Source organism: Pseudorca crassidens, chromosome 16, assembly GCF_039906515.1.
Source record: "Pseudorca crassidens isolate mPseCra1 chromosome 16, mPseCra1.hap1, whole genome shotgun sequence".
NCBI classification, from domain to species: Eukaryota; Metazoa; Chordata; class Mammalia; order Artiodactyla; family Delphinidae; genus Pseudorca; species Pseudorca crassidens.
In genome coordinates, this window is record NC_090311.1 from 55,669,059 (window position 1) to 55,686,092 (window position 17,034).

At 48.7% G+C, this 17,034-nt stretch overlaps 1 protein-coding gene across 30 annotated transcripts in view; it reads left to right on the forward strand.

Annotated features, from left to right (window-relative positions):
- Nucleotides 1-17,034, forward strand: part of KCNMA1 (potassium calcium-activated channel subfamily M alpha 1) — a 748,425-nt gene that overhangs the window by 217,599 nt on the left and 513,792 nt on the right. For all 30 annotated transcript variants that reach the window (XR_010935922.1, XM_067710430.1, XM_067710429.1 and 27 more), the window contains exon 2: nt 3,388-3,549. Coding sequence is in view for 29 of the 30 variants with exons in the window: in XM_067710430.1 (XP_067566531.1) it covers nt 3,388-3,549 (162 nt within the window). In the remaining variant the exon portion in view is untranslated. The remainder of the gene's footprint in view (nt 1-3,387; nt 3,550-17,034) is intronic.

A 17,034-nucleotide genomic window follows, 5' to 3' on the forward strand; every position in this document is an offset into this window, starting at 1 on the left:
CATAAGCTTCACCACCACCTTCCTGGGGTCTGCATGCCTGTCCCCATTTCACATGCAGGAGGCTGAGCTTGTGAGCTAACATGTCCCGGGTGGCCAGCTTGTAAGTGGCAGAGCAGACCTAAGGCCAGATGGGCTTGCTGCTTCCAGCCCGAGTTCTCAGGCTCTGTGTGCCTTCCCCTGAGAAATACCTGCTCTCAGTTGGCCTGTCTGTAAAATGGGGATAATTCCACCTGCCTGTCGTATTTATTACAAGGTCTAAGCAAGGTAATGCAGAGGAGGCACTTAATTTTTACTTGCTGGCCCCCAGTTCTGGCTTGGTAAATGGTGGTCAATCGCTATTGTAATGGGCTCTGTGCCTTACCACTCCTCCCCCCAAACCCACCCCGTGTGTCCCTAGCAAGACCACTTAACCTCTCCGGGCCTCCGCTCCCTTTCTCTGGAGCAGGAGTTACACCTGCTCCCGATGAGGGATGCTTGGCCAGAGCGAGGTCAGTGGTGCAGAGGGGCTTTCCCTCCAGGCCGAGGAGCGCTGACGTGGTGGCCTGGCATCAGGCTCTGCAATGTGCTCGCCTCCCTGCTCCCCCAGCTCCCCACCTCGAGTCCTGCCTCCACAAGTAACTAATTATGCTCACAACATCTTGTGTAAGCAAATAATAACGAGAGCATTATCTCCCTTTAGTCCGTGTTTTTCCTTGCCTATTGTAAAGTAATTAAAATAATGAATGACTTGTAAAACAGTAGGTAAGAGGGCTGGCAAGAGAGCTTATCTGCCATATACCTCTTGTGCTCTGAATTACTGACGCATGGAAACCACTGTGACTGGAGAGGACTCCCTGACTCCCTGCCCTTTGCATGCCATTCCTTCCTCCAGGGTCAGCCAGGATTGAGGAGCTGAGAGCTAGCTGGTCCTTCAGGCCCCCAGGCTGTGGCCCTGGACCAGCTCAGAAATGTCTCTGGGAGGCACTGCTCAAAAGGAGCCATAAGAGCCTCTGAGTTGAGGGTCTTCTCTTTGCCCTGATCTCTTCCCCGTCTGGGCGAAGGGAGAGGCCAGGATCGAGCTGAGGGTTACGATTCATGTTCCATTTCACATCGGGGCAGTGATGATCAAGCCAGGTCAGAACGGTTACAGGCAGTGGTGCTCGAACTGGGCTTCCCAGAGCAGCAGCAGCAGCATTACCTGGGAACTTGATAGAAACGGGGGTTTGCAGGTGGGGCCCAGCCCTCTGTGTTTTCACAAGTCCTCCAGGTGGTTCTGACGCTGCTGAAGTTTGAGAACCACCGCTAGAGTGTCTGCGCTTCCAGGAGAAAGAGGGAGGTGGTGAGACTAATTCATGAAACGCGTACCGTGTGCTGTTGGACACTATCTAATCCGACCAACACCTATGGGGCAGGCAGTATGGTCCCCATCTTACCAGGGACGGACAGGAGACCTGCATCTACACCTTCAGTTACTAAAGGGTGCCACGCATCAGCGTCTCTGTCTCTTCCAGGACACCCACCTTTGCAGTCTCCACGTGGCTGAGACTTGGGGCCCTAACAGGTCATTGGGACTGGCCTTAGGTGGCTTGGGCAGCTGGCTCCACAGATGTCAGCAGGCGGCCCCCAAATATGCCCCCCTGTGCCCCTGCCCCAGGCCTCCTTTTTGACTATTCCAGCGCTGGAGGGGCCAATACACTTGGAAATTAAACATGAGCGCCTGGTGTTACTGATGTTCTGTTTGCCCAGCGTCCCTGGGTCGGGGTGGCTGGCGGGGGAGAACCAGGCATCAGGAGCAGCTTCCTGCCTGCCTGCAAGTCCCCAGGAGGATGACTCACTCAGTGCCTCCCAGCTCTCCTTTCCTCATTCTGGCCCACCCCCACTCACTGCAGATCAAGATTTTCACCTCTGCCTTTGGATTTTCCTCCTCACTCCAATTCACAATGATCCCCAGGGTCAGTTTGTTTTGTTAATTCTAGCATTTTAAATGATGAACATAATTTTGCTGGCATCTTTTTAAACATCTGTGTCTGCAAAAATAATCTCAGTGGTTATTTGAATAGGGGGCCCAGTTACATTTAAATTTTAGACAATGAATGTGTTTTTAGTGTAAGTATGTCCCATGCAATATTTGGGACATACTTATACTGAAAAATTATTTGTTGCTTAGTTGAGATTCAAATTTTGCTGGGTTTCCTGTATGTTATTTGGCAACCCCTAAGCCCAGGCTCTATAGTGAGTGAGGGGCTGACATTCATAACCCTTTTTATTCCTTCTTTCATATTTATTGAGCCAGCCATATACTAGGCTCTCTTTTAGGCACTCAGGATTCAGCAGTTGGGGGAGGCAGACTGTAAATGAAATAAGTAAGAGAATTATGGAGTGTGTTAGAAATTTTAAGTGCTTTGGAGAAAAACAAAGCAGAAAGGCAGTGCTGTCAGAAGACAGTTGGAATTTTAAAAGGGTAGCCAGAGAAGAAGTATTGAAAAGGTGATATTTGAGCAAAGATTTGAGAGAGGTGAGGGAGTAAGCCATGACCCTCCGTGGGAGAAGAGTATTCTAGGCAGAGGGCACAGTGCACGCAGAAGTGTACAGTTTAGGACCCCATGTGGGGCTCAGTTATCTGATGAAGTCAGCCTTGATCCTCAAGCACATTTTTAGCTACAAAGGGGAATTTATTTTCTCCTGTAACTAAACAGGTCTGGTGTGGATTTCAGGCACAGCTGGATCCAAGTGTTCAAATGATGACATCAGTATTCTGCCATTTCTAGTTTCCTCTGTGGTGGCTTCATTCTCAGGGAAGGATTACCTTTCTTATTCTTTCTAGCAAATGTCCCAGGCTTGAGTCATACTGGGTTGGCATGGGATCGCATAACCACCCTTGGCCCAATTGCTGTTGCCAGAGGGGTGGACTGATCTGATTGACCAGTCTCCATTCCTGGAGAAAGGGTGGACCTTCAGTCCCTTTTGAACCACACAGACTGAGATGAGGAGGAGGTGGGTTTTTTTTTTTTTTTTTAGGAAAGTAGGGTGCGTCTGTGAGAAGGGTATGAAGGCTGGGCAGGTGGAGATTACAGAATGCTGACCTCACTTCCTGTCTAGCCACTCCGTGACCCTAGACAGGATGGTTTCCCTCCTGAGTTTTATGACTTTTTTTCTTTAAAATCAGAAGAGAATAATTTTATTCTTTCTTTCACAAAGATATTTTAAGAGGAAACAAAGGAAAGATCCTTTTTAAAAAGATTAAAAAAAACAATCAAAGCCATAATCCGTCCTTCTTCCCAACCCCTGTACCTTCAAGCCAGTGCCCACCTCAGCGGGGGCCCGTCTAGCTTTGATTCTTTTGGGTAGGTTGTGTTTTTTAAATCCACTTGGTGGCTACGTCTCAACCCTTGTTCTCTCTGTTGCCAGGAGGCCCAGAAGATTAACAATGGCTCAAGCCAGGCGGACGGCACTCTCAAGCCAGTGGACGAAAAAGAGGAGGCGGTGGCAGCCGAGGTCGGCTGGATGACCTCCGTGAAAGACTGGGCGGGGGTGATGATATCTGCCCAGACGCTGACCGGCAGAGTCCTGGTGAGTCCCCAGCTCCCTCCTCACACGAGGAGGTCTGCTATCTGGTCCGTGATCTCTCTGTTCATGGGGATGTGATGTTTCGCCGCGTCTTCTCCAGGCCATTGGCTGTTGGGAGGTGGGGGTGAAGGGCGAGGGCTTACGTGTGGTCATATGGTCGTGGGGGGGTCTTGGTGCACAGCTGAGCCAGCGATGTGTGGGGCATTTGCAGAGTGGGCCACTGTTTGGGGCAGAGGGGGTCTGTTGGAGAGGATGTAGAGCATTTCCTCTGCTAGCAGAAGAGGTGTGCACGTGCACACACACAGTGCACACACAGACACACACGTGCACGCTTGACGGTCTTGGAGAGGAGAAAGGGTCAAAGAAACGTGTGCTCAGGATTCTGCAGAGGCTCCATAAATGCCGGAATCCAGGTGTGTGTGTGTGTGTGTGTGTGTGTGTGTGTGTGTGTGTGTGTGTGTGTGTGTGTGTGTGTGTGTGTGTGTGTGTGTGTGTGTGTGTGTGTGCGCGCGCGCGCGTGCGCGTGTGTGTGTTGGCCTTCTGAGAATGTTACTGTTGTCCTCTGGCCTCCAGAGTTTTCTAGTCTCCTGCCCTGTGTGATCAGGGTCCTACTGGCCCCGTGCTTGGAGCGTTGCTCCTGTGGCCTTACTTCTGAGGAGGCTGTCTCCTAGCCCCACCTGCAGCCCAGGCTCGTCCTGCCCCTCCTCTGCATTTCCCACATTCTGATCTGCTTGTGTGGAGCTTGGCTTCACTGACGGGCCTCCTGAGCTCCTGCTTCTTGGCAAGGATTGTGGGTGGTGCAAGCCTGTAGTGACCAACCATCCCTGTTTACCTGGGGGGCCTGGGACATGGTTCTTTTGGTGCAAAGACTGGGAAAGTTGGGGGCGAATAGGCACGAGTCAGTCACCCTGGTCAGGCCAGGCTCCTGCCGTAGGTGGGCTCCTTCCCTGGGTAGCCCTGCCCACCAGCTTTCTTGAGTCTGATCAGAGTCAAGAGTTTCCCTGAGAAGGATGTCACATTCCAAATAACTTGTCGTGATTCGGGAAGCTGTTTTGTATGGGCTGCCCTTCCTGGACCTGATGCTGGGGCGCGGTCACGAGTCATTTGGCTCAGAGGTAGAATGAATGGGGGTTTCCAGATGGTTGGGGGGATCAGAGATCAGGCAGGGAAGCTGGAAGATAGATGCCATCGCTCTTGATGTTTCATGGCAAAAACTCAGTGGAAGGTGACCATAGATGTTGGGAGATGGTGAAATTTCACCCATCAGAAGCCTCCTTGGGGGAAACTCCACATTATGTTTGGGATAAATATCTCACAAACCGCTTGAAGGAAGGAGTAAGTCACTGAATGTCATGCTTGAGTCACAAAGGTGGTGGCCAAAGAGCCTTCAAGGAGAGCAGGGCTCTGTTACCTGAGGGACCAGTGGGAGCCGAGCCTTCTGAAGAATCTGGGTATGAAGCCCTGGCTGATGGTAATTGGTGGCAACATAGAAAGCGGAGCAACTTAAAGCTGGGATTTGGGAAAGGAGGAGAGAGAAAGTGGTGAGGCCAGTTGCTGTTTGGGGGAAGACGGAGGGGGACAGTCTGGGTCAGTGGGATCCACGAGAGACTGGGCAGCCCTGAGTGTCTCATGAGGAATTGAAGGTGGCTAGTCGTGGGCTGTGCTGTGTGACCACCACCCTCATCTCCCCTCCAGAGCCTTCTGTATAGTCCCTGTTGCTTTTTCACACTTGTGTGTGAGTGGATTCTGTGTGGAAAACTTAAGGAGGTTGAATTCTGGGTCTGGGCATTCACGTGGGATGAAAGAGAGGCAGTGCGTTCTCTATGTAAGGCGGTGATGGATGGGAAACATCAGACAGTTTGGTTGTACACATGTGCTGCCTAGTGCTTCCCTGTGGCCACCGAGGACCATTCTGATTATCTTCATCAACATCAACTAAGAGATACATCTAAGAGATACTGAACACCAACCCTGGGCCAGGTGCTTTTTCATCCCCGTGAAAAACAAGGCATGATCCTGATTCCGTTGCACCGTGGATGGAAGCTATTGAAGGAATGTCTGGAGGAGAAATGCTACGAATACACACATTGCGTGTGAGTGTGTGGTGGGGAGGCTGAGTGTGGGGAAGAAGGGGGTCAAGAAAGCCTTCACAGGGCTTCATGGGGGGAAAGCCTTTGAGCTGAAACTTCCATTTCAAGATGAACCGAACACATTTGATGATAGAGATGATATCAAAAATAAAAACATAGCCGAGCTTGAAAGCAAGGGACTACTTAGCGGGCCAGAAGCTGAGAAGAACACCTAATAAAACAGAAGGCATTTGAGTTGAGCTTGGCAATGTGGGTTAGGATCCTGAAAGTCAAAGGAGAGGAAATGATTCCACAGTGGGGGAGCAGCAGGAAAAGTGCATGGTGTGCTGTGGGAATGAGGCCTGGGCTGCCAACACAGAGGCACCTGAGGGGCAGTGAGACTGGGAAAGTGGGCTGGAGACAGCTAGTCAGGTCTTCAAATGCCGAGCTAAAGACTTTGGACTGAATTTTGCAGGAAAAGGAGATTTTGAGGGAGGGGCATCATGATTGGTGATGGTGCCAAGAGAAGCACAAATGGGCAAGTTAGAGACTAAATTGGTGAGGCAGGAGCTCAGGGATGCTAGGACGGTTGGGACAGTGAGCTCCTGGGTCAGGACACAACAGGAGAGGAGAGGATTGCTGCAGTGGACCCAGTGAGACAAGGCCTGAGCTAGCACCACGCAGTGGAGGCCGGTAGGTGATGTGTGTGATATTTGGAAGTAGAAGCCACAGGCCATGTGCACCCAGCAGCCACCTGGATACTACTGCTGACGACGACATTATTAAGAGCATCTTGGGAGCCAGGCACTGCGCTAAGCCCTATACATTATAATCAGGTTGAAGGGCAAGGACCATGTTGTATTTGTTGTGTATCTCCCACTTTGCTGTTGTGTTGTAGGGGTTTGTGACGAGGAAGCCACAAAGCCAGTCTTATCAGTGAATTCATGTCCATTTTACAGTTGAGAAAACCGAGGCCTAGGAAGGGCAGTGAAGTGACAGAACCAGGCTCGTACCTGCAGGCCTCCGGACTCCCCGTCCAGTGCTCTTCCCGTGTCGTTACTTCCCGTTTGAAGATAATACCTTCTTTTGAAGCCACTGTCAGCTCTTGCTATGGCTGTGACGTTTTGACATTACTGTCTCTGAGCCAATTAGGTCCTGAGGCTGCTTGACCTGATCCTTTTAACATTTGTGTGGACAAGCATGGTGCACCCAGGCCTCCTTGCCTGGGATTGCCCATGAGGCTAGCTGCTCTCCGAAGGTCTCCTTGGGGAAAATGCTGCCTGGGCTGCTCTGGTGCACTCAGGATGGAGCAGTCCCACTGCCCAGAGAGCAGGCAGTCCAGAGTTCAGGTGGTACCTTCAGAACAGGCCTCTCCTTTAGAGAAGGCAGGTCCTTGCTCTGAGCAAGGAACAGATTTCATATTGCAGTCTCCATGCTCGAGGGAAAGTACCTCTGCCTGTTCAGAACTCAAAGCTGTGTTTGTCCTGAACTGCCCCAGTGTTTATCCTTGCAACAGTGGGACTCAGGCGAGACTAGACACCAGCTGTGCGGTTTCCCTTTTCCATGTTTAATGTGTTTTCCTTGACGCACAGCTCAGGAGCTTGGGCCCTCCACATCTGGGCCCCTTTCTCACCTGTCTCATTGTCACAGGTGAGAGTTTCAGAACCAGGGCATGGTGGGTAAGGCCCAGCTGGGGAAGGATTCACCAAGACAACCTCAGCGTATCAGTAGATTCACTGGTTGTCCAGGATCTCTCAGATGAGCACGTCATTCATTCAGGAAGCACTTCTTTCTCACCTGCACCAGGCGCTATTCCAGGCGCTGGGCACAGGACAGTGAGCACCTGAGATCCAGGGTGTGAGTTATTTACGTTGATAAGCTAGATAAAAAGTTGTAGAGCTCAGTGTAAACAGTGACAAGTGCGCGTCACCATTTGCAGGTGCTTTTAATAGTTAACACTTGGAACTTCGTCATCAAAGTGAGAAACATTCCTTGACCAGTTCGCAGAATAGCCTGTCTTTGTCTTGTCTCTCTCTCTCCTCGGCACTCAGGCTTAGCTTTACAAAAACGGCAGTACTGCATAGGGCCTTCTCTAGGAGCGATGGCTGAGGGATTCTGTGTCAGAGTGCACCCCCAAACTGTCAAGGATTACTGCTTCCCTTATCTTTTTGTAAAAGTAAAAATATTTATTATTTTCTGATTCTAAAGTTGGGGTGTGCTGAATTCAAAATTTGGGATACCAAATTTTGATCAGTTTGATCATTTGATATACCAAAGGATGGTCACTTCCACTTTGGGATTTGGAGTTGGTCCACAGTGAGGGACATTTCAGTGTTGCAGTGAATGCCATTGAGATGCCTCCCAGCTGTTTGGGTGTTGCTGGGGACTTGGTTCACTACATCTCACGTTATCTGCTTATGCACAGACGTGGGTAAGTGCTTCGTGCCAGGATTGCTGTGGTCGTCCTGGTGAACCTCCAGTGAACAATCTAAATTGGGAAAGGGATCCTGGCCCTTTTTCTGTAGTGGCTGCTGGAGCCAAGTTTGTGGCCCATTGAAACTACACAGCATCTCAGGGTTTGCCTTCTGTGTATTCACAGCCTCCCGGCTTCGTCTTCAAGTGTATTCTCTCGTTTCCCTTTTGCCTCCTGTTTGAACTTTACACGTGTGTGGTTATATGCTCCATAGAACTTTGTGAGCTGAATGGAATCTTTCTAAGTAAGGCAGTACAGGCAGACCTCGGAGATGCTGCAGGCTCGGTTCCAGACCACTGCAATAAAGCGAGTATCACAACAGAGCAAGTCATACGAATTTCTTGGTTTCCTGGTGCATATAAAAATTATGTTTACACTATACTGGAGTCTGTTAACTGTGCAGTAGCATTGTGTTTTTAAAAAACACTGTACATACCTTAATTAAAAAATACTTTATTACTAAAACATGCTAATCATCATCTGAGCCTTGAGCGAGTCATTTACTAACATCAGAAGATCATTGATCACAGGTCATCATAAGACATGATGAAAAAGTTTGAAATATTGCGAGAATTACCAAAATGTGACACAAAGGCATGAAGTGAGCAAATGCTGTTGGAAAAATGGCAGCTACAGACTTGCTTGAGGCGAGGTTGCCACAAACCTTCAATTTATAAAAACAAACAAAAACAAAAAACACAGTATCTACGAAGTGCAATAAAGCGAGTTATGCCTGGATATATAAATAAAAAGGGCAAGAAGCACACAGAGTGGGCTTTTGTATTGTTTGGTTGTACTTTATAGGCCAAAATTAATATTAGAGATAGTCTAGTTCAGGGTTAAGTTTTTCTGTAATGGGCCAGATAGTAAGTATTTTAGGCTTTGCAGGCCATAGAGACTCTGTCACAACTATTTCACTCTGCCATTGTAGTTTGAAAGCAGTGCAGACGATACATGGGTGTGAGTGTGTTCCAATAAAACTTTATTTATAAAAACAGGTGGTGGGCTAGATTTGTTTCATGGGCCATAGTTTACGATTCTTGGTCTAGTTCAACTCCTTATTTTATAAACTAAGAAACTAAGAGGCAGAAATTGAAAGAAAATTTTTAGGAAGTGATTTCCTAAGACAGTATAGTATAAGAGTGACACTGCTAGTGAACCCATTTATAATGGGGAAATTTATGGACATACAGATACATACAGATAAAAACAGGCACACACACACTCATACCATCTCCATTAGCCCCTTGTTTCTGAATATTCTTATTAATTTCCACATTAATCTCAGAGTGACTGTCTCCTTAAAAAAACTATGTATTGTGGACAAGCATGACCTCACCTCCAGGTGTGAGCAAAGTCTGTAAATGGCTGGGCTGTGTAGCTGCTCAGCCCCTGTACAGATTCAGTCTTTTGTGCTCACGTCAAAGACTGGTCTTGCCAATATAGCTGTCAGCTCCCTGAGCACAGATAGAGCCTTTAGAATGACTCTTTTTTGCTTATTTTCCTCATATTCCCATGCTACTACATTTAAATATTGCTCCAGGAAACATGCACATCTACTCCAGGAACTGAAAATATATGCTACTTGCTTTACTGTCTGGGGGATGATTTGTTGAAATAAGGAGGAAGAAAAATGCCAGTCTTTCCCTTTATCTTCCTAAATACACTGCATGTGTGGCATTTTATATTAACATAGTATGCATAGCCTGGACCGTTCTATCCTTATCTCCTAGGGCCCCAAAGAAAATATGTAACAAGTACGCCTTTCAAAGAGAAATAATCCTATTCGTTTAATAGAGTTAAACAGATATGTTCACTGCTGTGCTGTTTGCACCTGAAATTGGACAAGTTGAACAAAATGGAGGGCACATGGGCACAGCTTAACCACATAGGTGACATCATTGACTTTGTTTCTCTCTTTAGGTGCCTCCTGGTGCTGGTGACAGTTCTCATTAGCATCCTTTACTTTTTGTTTTCAGTGGTGCCTGGTTGCAAATTCACACATACCTCACATTTCCATCTCACTCTCTCTTCCTCACCTCTGCTCCCTTCCCTTCCCCCTCCCTTTTTTTTTTTTACATTTTAGGCAAATCTACATAAAATGTCTATATCCCCTGCAGATGATGATGCCCTATGTAGCAGAAAGATCATAGGTTGCATGGGCCTGTATTTTTACTAAGAATGCCTCTATAGTGAACAGGTAGATCCTGCTTTATGTGCAGTTGGGAATAAATTTGAGATCGTTTGAGTTTATTTGAACTCTCCTAAGTGAGACTTCTTTTAAAGGAACCGAGTGGTAATCCACCCCCTCCCAGGACTTAATAATGGCTCTTCATTTTATCCTGTGCATAAATAGAGTTTATATTTGGGGTATGAATCAGTAAATCAAAGAAGGTATGCTTTATTTATATTATTAAACGTGAAAGTTTGTCTTTGATGAAAGGCGCACTAGATTGCACTAGATTTGTTACCTGGGACCCAGCATCATGGAGTGAGAAAACGAGTCAGAGAAGTCACTTGAATTCAACTGGAACCCATGGTAGGTAGTGAGCTGCCTGTCACTGGAGATGGTCAAAGAGAGGCAGGATCTCATTTGGTGGCGCCGTTGCTGACGGTTGGTCAGACTTCATCCTCATGGCTTTAGTTGGGTTATTCAGAAAACTAAGATGTCAGAGACGCTCCAGAACAAAAATGCTTACCTGGAAGTTGAACAGACTCTTTCTCATCCCCATTTTGAGATTGTCCAGTGTGTATCAGCGTGTGAGTCTTGAAGAAGTCCTGCAGTAAGAAAGCAGAAAGACTTTGGCCCAGCATTTCCCACTCCTGTTTTACCATGGAACCCTTTCCCCATGAAACATCTGTGGGCATCACAAAGGACACACTTTGGGAAACATTTAACCAGCCCAGGGATTGTCAAACTGTAACCCGTGGGCCAAATCTGGCTCGCTGCCTGTATTATACAGCTCACAAGCTCAGGATGGTTTTTACATTTTTAAATGTTTTTTTAAAATAATCTAAAGCATGTTCTCTGATATGTGAAAATTATGTGAAATCAAATTTCAGTGTTCACAAACACAGTTTCATTGGGCCGCAGCCATGCTCTCATTTACATATTGTCTGTGGCTGCTTTTGCAATGCACTACGGCAGCAGAATTGAGTAGTATCCACAGAGTCCAAAATATGCCGCCCCAAAATAGTCACTGTGTGGTCCTGAAACAGAACGCATTTGCCAGCTCCCAATCCGGATCTTCACGTTCCCCTTCCGCTCTGTGACTGGCCAGTGTAAGTGGCCAACAGGACTTGTTCCCATGATTCAAGGCAGTGGATAAAATGTACCATCTAGCCCCTTCTTACGGAGACCCTCTACATTTACTTCCACAAGCTCAACTAAATGATACGGTAGAGATGGGGACACAGAGGCCAGAGCCAGGTGGCCCCCCAAATTCCACAGCTGGCTCAGCATAGGAATTTCCCCTTCCCAAGGTCAGTGGAATGTGTCTGGGAATTCTCTAGCAGGGTCACTTTCTGTCTCCCCCTCCACCTGCCTGCGTCCCCTGCAGTCAGTTTCCCCCAGGCCCTGCCCAGTAGCCCAGCGTCTAGTGCCTACCATGGAAGACACCCCTGATCCAGACCTGCAGGCCAGGTGCCTCAGCCATGCCAGCTGCCGGACTGTGCTTCCGGTCTGCAGGCCATATGCTCTGTGTGCCAGCTTCTCCAGCATATTCTGTGAAGAGCAGCTGTTAATTTTACTAGCTGGTGGGTTGGCTTCTCTGGCCTCCCGCCGTGAGAATGAAGGAGAGTTTCAGAAGTCAATCCCCGCAGAGTTCTGGAGAGAGGAAGAGCCTCCTGGCACAGGAGAACCTTGCTTCGTCCCGGCTGTTCATCCCTGGCTCCCACGGCCTCTGGTGGCAAGTATGGGGTTGGCCAGGTCAACCCCCTACTCAGGCTGCTGCTGCTTCTCTCCTCTGGGGAGTTTGCTGGGAGTGGGTGTCTGTTTTGTTCTTCTGTCTCATCCGTTTGTTTCCTTATCCATCTGTGGCCACTCGTCCATCCAACCCCCATAACTTCATTGGTGTTCCCTGGCACACAGAACTGAATGTAGCACCCGGTCAGTGGGTGCCCGATGAATAAGGCAGGACCCCCAGGGCTTTCCCTTGTCTCTGTTCACTCTGTTTCAGCTTCTCTGTCTGGGCTGGGAGATAAGAGTCCTGCCCATGGCTGATCCAGCGTCATCTGAATTGGGGATTTTAGTCTTTTGCTCTCCATCTGGTCTGGTGTCTCATTTGATTGGAACCAACAAGAAGGATAGATGGAGCACTTAGCATCCCCAGATTGCCAGCTCCTGCTTTTCCTCTCTCCCTGGGACGTGCATCCTTGGGAAGGGATGCCTTGGCCCGTGGAGGGCTGCTGTGTGTGGTACGGCAGGGCAGTTAGGAACCCAGCTTCTACAGTCATTCTGCTGAATCCCACCTCTACCACTCTGTAGGGCTTTTCCTCTGGGCTAGTTGCTTCATTTTGGTGCCTCAGTTTCCTCCTGTGTTGAATGAGCATAATAACAATTCCTCCCTTTTAATGTCGTTAGGAGGAGTTGATTCATCAACACATATGAAGTGTTCAGAATAGTGCCTGTTACGTGGTTAGCGCTTAATAAACATTTGTTGTTATTACTTTTGTTATTATTGAGTGAGCCTAGTCACCGTGTCATGGAGGAAACGTGCTGGTATGGAGACACACAGGGGTAGGGAGTGGAGGATAAACCCTTTCCTGTGGCAGGGGTGGAGCAGCCCTTAGACCTCCCCAAACCTCAGATGTCGTCTCAGAGTGCTGAGCTACCGCTGGGCGTGGCCATCTGAAAGGGGTCTGAGTATCCCAGGATCCAGGTTTGGGTCCAGCCAGCTGATGATGTTTGGGCCATGCACACAATTCAGGCTCTGCCATTTCTGAAGCTGGCTCTTACCATTGTCCAGTCGGCCGGGAAATTCTCACTGCATATAGCTGTCGTGAGCTGGCGGGGCCGGAGGGCTGGCTGGGCTTTCCCTGGGAGCTGTACATTGTAGGCACGTGTGTCACAGGAAACACCCTGGCAGTACGACAGATGAATCTTGTGGAAAGAGGGTCAAGTGTACTCACTCTGGTTCCCGTATCCAGTCATCCCTGGATGTGGGGTGAGACTGACAAACACAGGGCTGGTTTCAGAGGGCACATCAGCACCCTCTGATGTGGGGAGATGTCTTTAATGTCCGTTCTGGCAGGCAGCAACCACAAATCCGTTGGAAGGATGCAAGGAAGTGCGTTAAGTCACCGGAAGATAAGGACACGGGTTCTACTGTACGTGCCAGGCGTCTCCTCTGAGCCATTCATCCGTTTCTTCAGACATTCCTGGAGCACCTGCGAGGTGTCAGACGCTATTCAAGTCACTGGACACATATTGGTTCTTCTAGCGAAATCTGTAAAGTGAAATCATCCCAGGTGTTGAAAGTGAAAATGTTACGTTGCATTTTGCTACAGTGCTTCTGGGTGGCAAGGTTTTTGAAGTAGTTTGGTGATAAATCAGAGTCTGTGATCTCTCCATCCATGCTTGGACAGGCCTGGGGGCCCAGGTCTTCTAATCCTGATCATATATCCTGTGTCTTCCTGCTACTGGACACAAGGGACCTGAGTTTAACATTATATGACTAATGTTAAACTAACTCTCTCCCTCCCTCCCTCCCTCCCTCGCCCTCCCTCTCCCAGCCAGTAAAAGCTGGTGCCCCCTGGAGGCTTTGTAGGAAACGGAACACCTGTATTTGGAGCCCACCATCTTGGGCTGGGACACTTTTCTCGCCTAGCTTTTCCCCCGGGGCCTTCGGGGAACGCTGATGGTTTAGCAGCCCCTATTTGTCAGAAAAACATCCTTGTGGACTGAGACTCTCCTTGGAGCCTCCACTTCAGCTGTGAAGAAGTTTGTTTAACAGGGAGACTCAAAAACAGATGATGATGATGATGACAAAGTTACCAGCCATTGTCGTTGCCGGGAAGCACGTGCTTGGAAAGTCACACTTGGGACCACAGGCGAGCTGATGCTTCCAAGTTTATTTACTAGGCCATGTTTAGGAGGAGGCAGACTGACTCGTGCCTCCAGGCCCCAAACACCCCAAATTCGTACACTAAAAGCCTCATTTTTAGGTACAGAATGAGGCTTTTTCCAGAAAAACAACTACTTGAGGAGAATGATGACAACAGAAATCCACCATTTGCCCTAAAAATTTTATTGCAGAAAATGTTCCCGTGTGTTTGAGTAGTGAGGGAACTAGGACAGGACATTTGCTTCTCTGTCTTTCTTTAGGAAATTAGGGCACTTGAAAACTCAATTAAATGCACCCAGGCCTCTTAAGCACCAGGGCTATCTTTCTGCTCGTCTAATTAATTGTAGTTCATAGAATTGGCCCCGTGCTGACATGGAAGGCACAACAAAGCTGAGGATCCAGGGGCCTGAGTGGAAGCTTGGTTCCTGCTTCACAAGCCTCTGGGGACACAGATCTTTCCTGAGGACATGCGGGTTACCTGTAAACTGTACGTGCCTCCTTCCGGGGCAAGCAGACCTCTGGGCCTTCCTCGTTTGTTGGAGGTGGGTTAATCGGGACAGTAAATGGACTGGGCATATGCTGCTTTCTTGTACCTGTAGAGAAGCCAGGATCCAGAGAATTAATTTGAAGGGTTGAGAAACCATCACCTTCCCAGACTGCTTTAGTGAAGAGGCTGAATTTTGATCTTTTCCCCATTTTTCTCTTTTCAGCATTTTTTTTCTCCCTTCATTTCTTGGTGGCTCTTGAGGAAGCAGCTGTCCTAAGGGAAACAGGGAGCCGCTCATCGAAAGGGAGAGAGGAAGACAAGGCCCTGTTCCCACATCAGCCTCCCTCAAATTTTGGCTTTGCTTACACTAAAAATAGCTTGAAACGGAGGCCAAGTGACAAAAAAGGGGCAGTTCACAGGGCAGAGGCTGCCGGCTCCCTGGCGGCCACATGAGGCTGCTGGGCGTGTTAGCCTCTGGGCCCCAACTTGCACAGGAAGGCGAGGGATGTGGAATCCCATTGGGAGGGGGCCAGACCATTCTTCTTCTGTGTCATGCGAGATCTATCTGGAGTTAATTCTACTAGTCGGGCACTCAACCTTCTGCCTGGGCTTATGGCCCAGGGGTGACAAATAACTTCCTGTGAAGGGGGAGTGGCTGATTGCAGGGGCTGCTTAATTCCACAGACCCCTGCGTGGGCTCCCGGGGAAGCTGCCATGAGGCAGGCGGTTTGGTTTCTTGGTCATCTTCGACCTCTGCAGGAAGAAAACTTAGATCATCAGAAAGAAGGAAAGGAGTTTACTCACCTAGCTTCACACAGTGTGTCAGTCTGGGCCTTGGGGATTGGTGATGGCGTTCGAGATCAATTTGGGATATGAGAGCAGAGGTGACCATTGCTTCCTTTCATCTGAGAAACCGTGATCTGCAGAAAACTGTGGGTTTTTTTCTTTAATAATGTTTTTTTAAATTTTTTAAATTTTTATTTTTTGGCTGCATTGGGCCTTCGTTGCTGCGTGCGGGCTTTCTCTAGTTGTGGCGAGTGGGGACTACTCTTCATTGTGGTGCTCAGGCTTCTCATTGCGGTGGCTTCTCCTGTTGTGGAGCATGGGCTCTAGGCGCACTGGCTTCAGTAGTTGTGGCACGCGGGCTCAGTAGTTGTGACTCGTGGCCTCTAGAGCATAGTCTCAGTAGTTGTGGCACACGGGCTTAGTTGCTCCACAGCATGTGGGATCTTCCCGGATCAGGGATCGAACCCATGCCCCCTGCATTGGCAGGCGGATTCTTAACCACTGCTCCACCAGGGAAGTCCCAGAAAACTGCATTCTTAATCCGGGCTCTGTCGTGACATTTCTGGTGACCTTGTACAAGTCCATTCCCTTTTAAGGTTTTGATGTGTCTGTGGATAAAACGAGGGAGTAGCAATAGTCTGTTCCCTTGAGTCCAAAATGTTTCTGTGTTTTCTCATTCCCTCTACTGTCCTTCAGTCAGCAAAGGCAGCAAGGGTCTATCTCAGACCTGTGGTGCCCTTGGCAATGTGCTAGGCACTGGGAGAGCTGCAAAAGGAGAAAGAATAGTTCTTTCTCAGTAGCCAGAGCACCTGGAGAGATGCAAGAAACAGTCAAGGACCGATCCTGCCTGGCCCTCCCCTGGCTTTGCGTTTCATTTAAAATAAAAACATAAACTCTCCTTGTGTCATTAGGCCTCTGCCTGTCCTTTGTCTCCTGTGATTCTTTTCCTCCTGGACTCCTTTCCAGGTGCATCTCCATATGCAGAGAAGGGAAGCATCTGGCAGCAGGAGCAGGGCCTGTAACCATGGAGTTGAGCAGGAGGAAGGGTGCCTTAGGAGGAGGGGTCACATCCTAAAGGGCCAGTTCCTCCCTGGAGAAGTCGGCTTCTTTTAAATCATTTCAGTCTTGGATGCCCCTCCTTGAGCCATCTTCAGATAGTCAGAAACCTCTGAGGGGATCACATTCTGACTTGGTAACCCCACTGGCACCAGAATCGACTTGAAGAGCCTTCTTTCCGATTGAGTAGCCTCTGCTTGGGGCGACCCTGGTTGAGATATGGCCTCTGTCCTTTGCTGTTTGCATCACTTCGATGGAAGTGCTGTTGGAGAAAGTCTCGGAGTTCTTGCAAAGTCTGTTCCTCTTCTGGTCAGAAGGAGCTCCATCTCTTCGTACCTGTAAACGTTTCATAAGAGGCACGTTTATTTAAAATAGGGACTGGCAGAGGCCCCCAGGAGGGGTTGTGGAGCAAGGAAACGTTACCATGGTAAGAGTCATTTTTTACTTTGGGAGCAAGGTAACTGATGTACCCAGGGGGCCGGTGGGAGCTTCCAGGCTAACCCCCAAATGTACAGCAAAGGTGTGAATACTGTGCGTATTAGTGGGTTTGAT